The following is a 10,805-nucleotide window of genomic DNA, read 5'->3' on the forward strand; positions in this document are numbered from 1 at the left end:
TTCTGGAACGTTCTGTATTCCTTTTATATATTTAAGAGATTGAATCATTAGATGCCAAAGAAAAGTCTATACTGTACTTTAATATTTTACACTTACATCTTTACCATCACTGTATGCAGATAGTACAAAAGTTGATGTCTTTACAATGCACAAAATGAATGAAATAAATAATTTGTAATAAACTGTATTATCCCTAAATGTATTATTACAAAATATAGTAAAGCATAATGAAATGAGATATAAGATGCCTGGAAAAGAATTTGTACTTTAGTACTACTAAAAATACAGTACTACAAAAATACAGACAAATTTAGTGGCTTGGCATATATCAGATATTCCACTGAATTGATATCCGTTGCACACATCACTCAGGCAGTAAGTCATCTCCCAGCTCTTCATCAGCAAACTCATCTTCCTCAGTGCGTTTCCTCGCTGCAGTTTTCGGTCTCTGCATTTGAGGCCCCAAAGGATCGACATACGAAGCATCTAAAATGATGAATACGATGCATTTTAATAAGCACAGACCAGGCCAGAAGCTTTCTTTCTGTACTGAAAAATTAAGTATTCTACCACAATTGTATCTTTACTAGACTGTTTATCAGTCACAAATGATGACTACTGTTATTTCTCACCTATTTCCTGCTGGGTGCTGGCCTCATACGGCTCATTGGATCCTGGAAGAGTTTTCAGTTTAACGCTAAGCCTCTCACCCTTGGCGCTGGTGCCATGGTTGCTCTGTCCACTGTCTGAGAAAACACATCCAAAAGAGCCAGCGTTGAACTTCTTGAACTTTATTGAGTGAGAGTTATTTTTACAGTAGTGTCTGGTCAGATTCTTCTGAACAAAAGAGGAAAAAAAAAAAGGCTTTCGCATTTGACTTGCCACTATCAACAATGTAAGCCATGCTTAAATGCTACGACAAAACAAATGTTAGAGAATGCTGATAAACAAAACAAAAAGCATGACAAACAGCTCCAGCTTGCACTTGAAGCAACGTTTACGTGACACTAGAATCCTAATTAAAGTGAGTTCACTCTGCAACCATATGACTTGCATTATGGAAAGCATTTGTGTTGCATAAAGACAACGGCACACAGCTGCATTTCACATCTCGGCTGTGACGACAGGAACAGAGCGCTGAGGGGCAGATGTGAGACCGGAGTTTCGCAGGCAGGTAACTACATTTAACCGTCCCAAAACACAAAGGCATTCAAATGAAAAACGTATTTTTCCTATCATGTATACCTGACTGAGGAATCAAGCCAGAATCAAAATAAACATTTATCACACATAAAACAAAAAGCTAAATAAACACTGCCTCTGAATACTTCTATTGTTCGGATTCATAAAACGTCTTTAATGTTATATCAGTTTATGCATCCAAATGGCCAAGTAACAGTAATGCGAGTACAGCGAGATCAAGCGCTCTGATAACTGGGACACTGTTGTTCAGGAGTGTACTTGTGAAATATTTCACTGGTTTATTTGCACTCAGTGCTTTGCAAACAGAAAGAAGGTGCTGGAAACACTCTGTAACACAGTGAGAGCGGGATATTCCCTGGAAACAGTGGTTTTGGCAGATAGGGCTTTCACAGCACATGTTTGCTCTCTATTGTGCTGTGATTGAATTCATGTCCTTGAACGCTGTATCATTACAGGGAACTACAGGCATTAAAGACAACATCTTGACATATGGACTGGGCAACTGGGTTTGAAGTTTTCCATGAAGCTTGCAGCTATGTGTTTAATCATCTAGAGGATTGATCAGTACATACCCCTGCCCTGCTCCAGCACAGGACTATACTTAGCTTCTGAGCGAGAAACTGCAGAGAAAAGAAAGGAAAGAGAAGAAGACAGAACTCTGAAGAGACAGTGGAAAGGCTAGACAGAGTGCTGAGGCTTACAAATCAGGTTGTGCTATACAACAATGAAGATTATTTGTGAATAGAATGGTAAACTTAGTATTATGTGTTCTGTGTTGACTGCCGGGCAGAATGTGAGGAATGAATGGCATCCGTAACAAAGCTGACTAACGGGTGCAGTAGCAGCAGTTTATTCTTGAGCAGAATGCAATGGCATGCTTGTTTTATAGTTGTACAGGAGGAGTGTGTGAGCTCTTCCTCTAATGTATTTCTGTAGTGTGTGTAGTCATACCACTGGCTCTCAGAGGAGGGGTATTGATGGGGCTTGAGCTGCTCCCTTTCAGGTGCACAGCCATGAACAGAATAATAGAGATAAACAATAAACAAAGAGAAGAAAAGATTACTAACAAAATGATGAAGATGAAGCTTACAATATAAAGTGAAAGAGAACGCAGATTAGGAAAAGAAAATGCTTTCTGGGAAGAAGAAATTCAGTTCTGTCCCATTATTCTCCCAATATGGGAGATTTCATAATTGTGTCTGAATGGTCTGAATGCTTGGCGCAGAAGATTTGATTTCTTTGTTTCTTTTCTTTAGTTAGGTTAGAGGTTTAAAATAAGCTAGAAGTTAAGTTTAGTTTTTCTTTTTCTTTTTTTCTGAGTTGTAAATATTTGTACATATTGGTGTCTCTTTAGTGATTTATATTTTTGTAAATATACTTTGTAGTATATGTATCATGTTTTTCCTCAAAAATATTAAGCAGCACTACTGTTTTTGACATATGTAAATCAGAAAATAAATAAATATATATATATATATATATATATATAAACAATATTTCAAAATAAAACAGCTTTTACTGTTTTACTTTTGATATATATGAATGCAGCCTTGGTGAACTTAAAGAGACTTCTTTCAAAAACATGAAAAATTCTTACTGACCCCAAACTTCTAAATGGATGAATGCCCTTTACTTTTCTTATTTTCCACAGTGATAAGAATTATGACTACATTCAATTTATGAAGAACCCAAATCAAATCCATTATAAAACCAACCACTTTCATATTAAAGAAGATTCCTCTTATTTCTGCTCTATTCTACTGAGGCAGGGAATGATCATACCACTGGGCTTCTTGGGGTTTGTGCCGCTTCCTAATGTGTTAGGAGATGTGAAAAGAAAGTGTTGGAAGAAGAGAGCAGTGAGATGCAGAAAGAGGCTAATAACAGTCACTTGTTTGAAAATGAACACGCTGCATGACCTTTGAACCCAGCACTGCCTGAAGCTGATAACGGGACATCACCTGACAAGAGATCCACATCTGATGTCCCAGAAGAGAAATCAAGAACGAAAATAATAACATTTTTAATCAAATAAAATCATAATATTACTACACTATAAATTAAAACAAACCAAAGGTCTAAAGGGAAGTTGTTGCATTAAAATCTCTAAATCTTGTGATTTAGGGAACAGGTGTTTAAGACACATGCACTGTCTGTATGAAATATCACATCACAGGGCTAGCAGTCTCCACTAAGCTTGTCCACCTGGATTCACTATATTAGAGGAATTACAGTCATACCACTCGGTTTCTTAGGGAGAGTGTGTGTAAGGTTTGAGGTATTTCCTGTTTACCAAGAGGCAGATTACAGATTGAGGTCGATGGAAAAAGTAGAGTAGAAGCATGTATTCGGTTAATGACTAGTATTTCATTTTAAAGGTTATCGATGAGGTTAAGTTAAAACTGTCCACTCACCACTGCCAGCGCTGCCTTCCCTGCGGCTTCGAGCACTGCTGTCTCTCCCAGACCTCACCCTCTGTGTGTGTCAATAGCAGAATGCTGTCAAATATTTCATATACTGTCCAACAAACATGTTCTTCAATAATTAACCATGGGTTTCCTGGCTAAAGGAACAGGAGAAGAAGAAACCCAGGTAATCTCTCTCTCTCTCTCTTGTTCTAAACTCTAAACTTTGAAACTCTCCACACTTGATTTAAAGATAGTTGTTTATCCCTCTAAACAGTTTTATGTGTTTTTGTTCACTCCTCGCTTCCACTCAACTATTTGCTTATTTATTTTTTACATATTCACCTGTTTTTATTTACATTGTAAACATTGTATATAAATAATAAGGACAATTGTAAAAGCAGAATAACAATAAACATAGTGTTTCTCCTATTAAAGAGTTGCTAAACGCTTTTTCATTGTTCCTTTTAACAAAGAAAATAAAGATCTATTCTATTCTGAAGCAAAAGACAGCATGAGAGAAATCAGGGTACCTGCTCTCTGATCTCCTTCATTTTTTCAACTTTCTTGAGTTTGGTGGCATAATCCTGCACCTCCTTTAGTCCCATATCTGTGCACAGCCTGACCAGGAAGCGTAGACCTGCCCGACAGAAAATGACATGAGACTCAGAGCCTCGAGAAGGGTACAGAAAATTAAAAAGAATTGAAAATAACTGTTGAACACATTACATTCAACATTTTCAGGAAATTTCCGATGAATGTCCTTGTAGGTCTCAAGTGCCTTCTGATAATTTCCTGAAAACAAATGAAAAATATAAATCATGATTTTGAAGGCACTGAGATGACAGCTTATGGTTAAATGTATTATTATTGTCAAGTTCATACCGCTTCTTCTGTAACAGCTAGCCACCATCAGCTGCCACTTCACCTGTGTCGGTCTGAAATTCATGAAAAGTGATTATTTTAAAAAATCTCCAGATACATGCAGAATATTCATGATAAATTCATATAATATTTAGTAACTTACTGAATGAGGGTAGCTCTCTCAAAGTACTGAATAGCTTTTTCACAGAACTGGGTGTCGATGTAATATGCTCCCAACCATTCAATGACACTAATGTTTGAGGGAAAATACCTGTATGACTGAAATAAACAACACATTTATTATTTTAAATGCTACCTCTGCCAATTCTCTTTCTTTCAGTAACTTGAATACCCAAAAATATCCACTAAAAATTTAACTGCAATCGTGTTTTTTTTTTTTACCTCATAATAGTACTGGAAGGCCTGTGACTTGTCTCCTTCATTATCATAAAGGTCTCCCAGTTTGGCCAACACCTGGGCATCTGTGGGGGTCACACTGGTGAGCTGCATCAGCCATTCAATGGCCTGATGAGGGTCCTCCAACATCTCATATCTAAAGCCACTTAAGGAATATGACTCTTACCAAGCAAATGAACTTTAACTTACCATACTTACTGTATACATTCTATTTCCTGGCAACTGAAATTATGAAAACCATCACAGAGCAGAGTTTTATATAATCTAAATTTTGAGAGGAAGGATACAGATTAGCCAGCTGGTACATGACCTGAGCACTGTTTCTGAGGATAGCGTGCAGTTTGAGGAAGCAGTCCAGGGCTTCCTCCAGTCTACCCAGCCTCTTATAGGTCAAACCTGCAGGAGGATACAGAGATTTCTGCTTTAAAATTGCTTACTTTATTAATATATATATAGTCTTGGTCTCAGCTGAAACATTTCAAATGTAGAAAGGTTAAAGCACAAATTTATGTAAATCTCATGTGATGTAACCCTTAGGATGTCAAGTTTGTGATAGCAGACCTAAGTTGTAGAGAGCTTCAGTGCAAGATGAGTCATTACGAAGAGCCTCCTTATAAAACTCTGCTGCTTTCTCATAGTCCTCCTTCACAAACTCTGTGTTGCCTTTGTTCACTAGGGCAGCAGGGTTGTAGCGGTCGGCGCTCATGGCCAGCTCAGCATAGCGGTCAGCCTGGTCAAAATCCTTTTCCTGAAGATGACACAGAAATAGAAAGATGGAAGCAACAAAACAAGAGCATGTCTGTGAGAACCTTATTAACACCAGCTCTTTGAGGTCAATGCTTTATAGTAATGTACTCACCAAAAAGTAAAGAAAAGAAAGATTAGTGGCAGCAGCACTTTTTACCCGACTGTCCTTCTTCTCAAACATCTTTAGCGTCTCGACTGCCTGGAAACAAAATTGATTAGGCATATTTATAGTGACTTAAAGGAAATTGGTAATGTAGACAAATATTTCACTATCATATCATTGAATAATACCTAGGGTGACCATACAGGCCATTTTTATGGGACGTGTCCTTCCCAGGATTTCTATATTGCCTAAAATATCCAGGTTTTGGCTGTTTTCACTGTGCAGGTAGATCGTTGTGTGACATTCATGAGAGCTATAGAGAGCAGAGCAGACGGCTCCTTGTGCTTTCAAATCATTCTCGCGCCTACCTAAGTGTCTTTTTTGATCGGTGCACAGCGACGCTTCAATTCAAACGAAAGAGCAAACACGTGCGCATATTTGCATTGCTTTGATCATTCTCTGTAGATCTCACTTTCTCACGCACAGCACCACGATTGGTTGATTATGTACAACACCTGCATGTTATTGGTCAAACTACTTTGGATGATTTAGGCAATATTAAAATCCTGGCCAGGACGTGTCCCATATGAACAGCACATATGGCCACCCTAAAAATACCTAAATACACTTAAGTTACATCACATTACATTTGCTGCTACATAAAATGAAAGAAGCAATTGCAACACAATACAATATCAGCACACATATACACAAGGACTACAGCAGAAAGACACACACATACACACACACAGGTTCTCCAACAACACAAACATACCTCAGCCTCAATAGTCATGCAGATGGACAGGCAAGAAAACAAAATAAAATGGACCATTGAATGTGGAAAGTGTTATAAGACAGAAACAAGGGTTCCACACAGACATAGAGCAATATGGCTCTGTTCTGTGGTAATATATCAAATGCAACATAACTTGAGTGTGTCTCCAGGGACCCATATACCTGTTTGAAGTCCCTCTGTCTTAAGTATGTAATAGCTTTATTGATCTCCAAGTCATTTGCAAGCTCCACGTATTGTGAACCCTTCACCATGTCCACACACCTGAAAAAGTACCAAATTAAACTTTAGGACAAACTCTATGGATGGTTTACTTTAGTCTATTAGAAATGGTCTTAACTCATAATAATTAACTATAATTAATTATTCAAATTAAATAATACATAAATATTATTAATGGAATGGCATGGACAAATCTTGCGCTTTAACGCCCTCTTGTGGAATACACACACTATCACTTCAAAGTTTAGGGTAAGTAAGATTTTTTTTTTATGTTTTGGAAACAAGTCTCTTCTGCTCACTAAGACTATGTTTGAAACAAAAATAAATAAAACAGTAATATTGTAAAATATTATTACAATGTAAAATAACTTTTCTATTTTAAACATTTAAAAAATGTAATTTATTCTTATGATGGAAAAGCTGAATATTCAGCAGCCATTACTCCAGTCTTCAGTCGCCCAGCAATTCTTCAGAAATCATTTTAAATATACTAATTTGCTGCTCAAGAAACATTTAATATTGTTGTTTCTGCAGCACGATTGTCTGATGAAAAATTCAAAAGAACAGCATTTATTTTAACAGAAATATTTTGTAGAATTTTGTCTTTACATTCACTTTTGACCAATTTAATACATCACTGCTGAATAAAAGATTTTTTGTTTTTTTGGGGGGAAAACAATAAAAATAGTTACTGACCCAAACTTATGAAAAGTAGTATAAATAACTCACCAGTCAAACCCAGCTGCAAATGACGACTCAATGGCTGGAGCAATAAGCTTGGCTGAGGTCATAATGTATTTTTCTGCTAGTGCTTTCCTAGAAAGAAAAGCAAAACAAAAATACTGAAAAAAATTCTGAGAATGATAAACGCAAAGCTTAAGAATTATAGATCCAACAGAACGTTCAATACATTATAATACCTCTCCCTTTCCATTTGGTGAAGCTTATCATTCTTTATAGCCTCAATCACCATGTTTGCATGAGGGTCATCCTAAAATTTAAAAAAAAAAAAAATCAATGAAGAATAAGACATAATTCAGTTCAAATATATGACTAAAAAGGATTTAAATTATGCACTCACATTTGGAGGGATATACTTGTCATCATCATCAATACCGAGGGGCACACAAATGAGTTTCTGAAAAGCTTTCTTCATCCTCTCCCGGTCTCCGATGGCATAGTAACACAGGATGAGGTTGAAGCCAGTCTTTATGTTGGGGCTCTCGCTCATGATGTACTCAAAGGATGTGATGGCATCTGAGTACTGGCCCATATGTATGAACACAACTCCAATGTTCTGCATGATCTTGATCCTATACAATAAGAGAACTTTACGTGCTGAAAAATCACATCAAATTACCCAAGACCTGCATAAACTGAATGGTGCAAAACAATTATGCAGTTCACACAACACATGCATCTACAAGTACTGACCTCATTGTATTGTGGGCATTTGAGATCTGATCCAAAGCCATGCGGTAAAATTTGATTGCCTTTGTGTAGTTCTTTTGCTTGAAATAGATATTTGCCATGTTCACTTTCAGTCGTCCTATAGTAGGGTAAGCAGTTACACAAAACCTGATATTAGAAACACACTTATATCAATGAGGAGTGAAATCTGAGATATTTTAAAACACATTTGAAATTCGCTCACCGGCATTACTGAACATCTTGTTCTTCACAATGACTTGGTAAGTGTTCAAGGCTTCAGTGTACATGTCATTACTGGCATATTGGTTTGCTAAATTAAACAGCACCTGAGCAAATCATGAAAGAGTCATGTGAATTTTCAGTTTTCCGTCAAGACATGAATTTTACATGGAGCGATGCACTCACAGAGTAGGTCAGATCCAGATTTATGTGGTCTGCGGTGCCTGTTTGTTCTCTCTGTCTCACCAAAGCCCTCTCCTTCCTGCCAGCCTCCTTGGCTTTCTCTAAAGACTGTTGAAAAAAAAAAGCAAATCAGCATCCAAATGACAATTCTTTAAAATCACTTATAGCAGCTATAAAGCTATACCTACCAGCTGAAGATCCCCACGAGCATGAGCAAGACAGCTCTCCTCTATCAAATCATTCACCTTCTTTTCGAGGATCTTTATCTTCTCCTCTGGACTATACAAGAAAATAATTAGACCAAAAAGCTGTCCATCTCCAAGTAAAACTAAAGACGTAAAGTGGGATCTAGAAATAAAATCTAGCTGTCAATGGCTTCTCAAGCACTATGAAAGCAGAGGGATGCATACGTGTCTTCATTCTTTGTCTCTAATGGAGGGGCTGGTCCTTTTGACTGTCCCAGTGGATCAAACACTGAGCCTGGAAATTCAAACAATTAAAATGAAGAAAATTGCCATATTTTTCACCAACTCAGGAGTTGAAATGTATGAATCAAATATCATTATGTAACAGTTAAGTATATTTCAAGCAAAATGTGTCTGAACAGCAAATGTACAAGTGGGTTTCACATGTGAAAGCACCTCTAGCTATAGATGAAGAATATCCTGCTGCTCGCACTGCAGTCATGGGGCGAGCCGCACCGTCCTGTACAACACACAAAAACACAGATTAATAAAATTTCACTCCATATGACAAAGGACAAATAAACCAGAGATTTGTCCCACCTGAACAGCTCCAGTCATAGGCCTTCCCATAGCAGTGCCAACAGGCATCCGAGACTAGATATTAACATCAGACAAAAAAAGGAAAACAAATAGCATCTACTACAAACATCTGACAAACAGCTTCACAATCCCTCATTAAAACATGAAATGAATCCAATACAGTCAACAAGAAATGTGCTTGTTATGTTTGACCATCCTGATTCTGACTGTACAATCTCTCACCTCTTGGAGACCTTCACCTTTCCTGCCCTGACAGCTGTCTTCCTGATTATAAGACATTGTACATTCTAACATGCTATCATTCTAATGTAAGCTTTTGAATTTTCAGTCAGAAATGTAGTAGTGTAAATCCATATGCTTTACTTACCCCATAAGCTGTTCCAATCGGCCGTCCTCCAATAGCAGTACCAGGATATTTTGCAGTCATCTAAAAATATTGAATAAATAAATAATTATTGTCTATTATTACTAGTGTGCTTGATGTTCTAGATAAATCAGCAGAGCAGATACAGTATAACTTACTGGTGGTCTTCTGCCATGACTAGTCCTGACTGCCTGCTGAAAGCCCACATCGTTGTGAAGGTCCTGAAGGGACAGGAAAATCATGATGCATAAAAACAAATTATGACATTCAATAAATGCATGTCAAAGGTGCAAGTATTTGTGCACCTCTGAGTCAAAGGTCGGATTGTAATCATTGTAGCCAGTATACAAATCATCCTCCTCTTCCTCTGGGACAAGATGCACGTTCTCCATCTGAAATAACAAAACAAAAACAAAACTTATGCAAGTCTTTTGATGTGAATGCTACATTTGTCAATAGTTTTAATAAATAGGCTAATTACAAATTATAAGAACAGAAGGCTAATGCATTTGTCAGGCAACAATGGACAGTGGGGGCATCTATAAAACAAGAAAGAAAAGAAGCTATTCTTACAACTTTTAACCAATATTTTTAAATAAAATCCTAGTTAAAAAAACATTAAAAAACATTTTCGAACAGCAGTTTGTTTACATGTCTAGTTCGCGACCTTACCACGTAACCTTATCTCGTATACAATTTAACTGCCAACATCTGGGGTTTGTGAATTACGATAGTTTTACTTACCTAGTTAACAGAGCAGTTTGCTTACCAAAGAAAATTGCAAATTAATAGCCGTATTAAATTGAAATATCCCGAAAACCCATGTATGTGACGTTAGCCCAACAGCAGCTACAGCTCGCTAACTACGCTCGTCAACACGTCGGTTGCTAGGAAACAGAGACGTAATCCCATAGGCTGCACACACTAACGACTTTACTGTGTTTCGCTATTAGTTGCTGCATTGATTATATTTGTGTCTAGGTTTTTTGTTTGTTTGTTTTTTTAACATTACATATCTGAATGTACGTATGAACGCCTTCTGCGCTGCAATCCAAGAAATTATCCTTCT

General features: G+C 37.2%; 1 protein-coding gene across 11 annotated transcripts; it reads right to left on the bottom strand.

The window, feature by feature from the left end:
- Positions 1–60: 60 nt before the first annotated feature.
- On the bottom strand, positions 61–10,783 carry ift88 (intraflagellar transport 88 homolog). 11 transcript variants are annotated; one of them, XM_058788118.1, is made up of 30 exons: positions 10,749–10,783; positions 10,042–10,128; positions 9,895–9,957; positions 9,740–9,799; positions 9,595–9,636; positions 9,373–9,426; positions 9,229–9,292; positions 8,998–9,067; positions 8,776–8,866; positions 8,591–8,695; positions 8,409–8,511; positions 8,189–8,303; positions 7,836–8,067; positions 7,675–7,745; positions 7,484–7,570; positions 6,697–6,796; positions 5,749–5,835; positions 5,451–5,637; positions 5,177–5,285; positions 4,875–5,025; positions 4,636–4,751; positions 4,494–4,546; positions 4,338–4,403; positions 4,142–4,248; positions 3,618–3,678; positions 3,123–3,182; positions 2,155–2,199; positions 1,776–1,823; positions 633–746; positions 61–486 (listed from the first exon to the last, which is right to left on the bottom strand). In XM_058788118.1, the coding sequence occupies exons 2-30, from the start codon at positions 10,126–10,128 to the stop codon at positions 365–367; spliced, it is 2,670 nt and encodes an 889-aa protein (XP_058644101.1). In that variant the 5' UTR covers positions 10,749–10,783; the 3' UTR covers positions 61–364. The 11 variants fall into 11 exon arrangements, with proteins under 11 accessions (XP_058644101.1, XP_058644100.1, XP_058644103.1 ...); XM_058788117.1 differs by having other exon boundaries at positions 10,506–10,779; XM_058788120.1 differs by having other exon boundaries at positions 3,165–3,182; positions 10,481–10,779.
- Positions 10,784–10,805: the final 22 nt, after the last annotated feature.

The sequence above is a fragment of the Onychostoma macrolepis genome, chromosome 09 (assembly GCF_012432095.1).
Source record: "Onychostoma macrolepis isolate SWU-2019 chromosome 09, ASM1243209v1, whole genome shotgun sequence".
Taxonomy (NCBI): domain Eukaryota; kingdom Metazoa; phylum Chordata; class Actinopteri; order Cypriniformes; family Cyprinidae; genus Onychostoma; species Onychostoma macrolepis.

Excerpts from the sequence above, each read along its gene's own strand:
- ift88 (XM_058788118.1), bottom strand. The coding sequence starts at position 10,128 with ATGGAGAACGTGCATCTTGTCCCAGAGGAAGAGGAGGATGATTTGTAT. Across the intron at positions 6,797-7,483 it reads TTTGCAGCTGGGTTTGACTG|GTGTGTGGACATGGTGAAGG; the intron begins GTGAGTTATTTA and ends GTACTTTTTCAG. Across the intron at positions 3,183-3,617 it reads GGAAGGCAGCGCTGGCAGTG|ATGTGGATCTCTTGTCAGGT; the intron begins GTGAGTGGACAG and ends CTGGGACATCAG.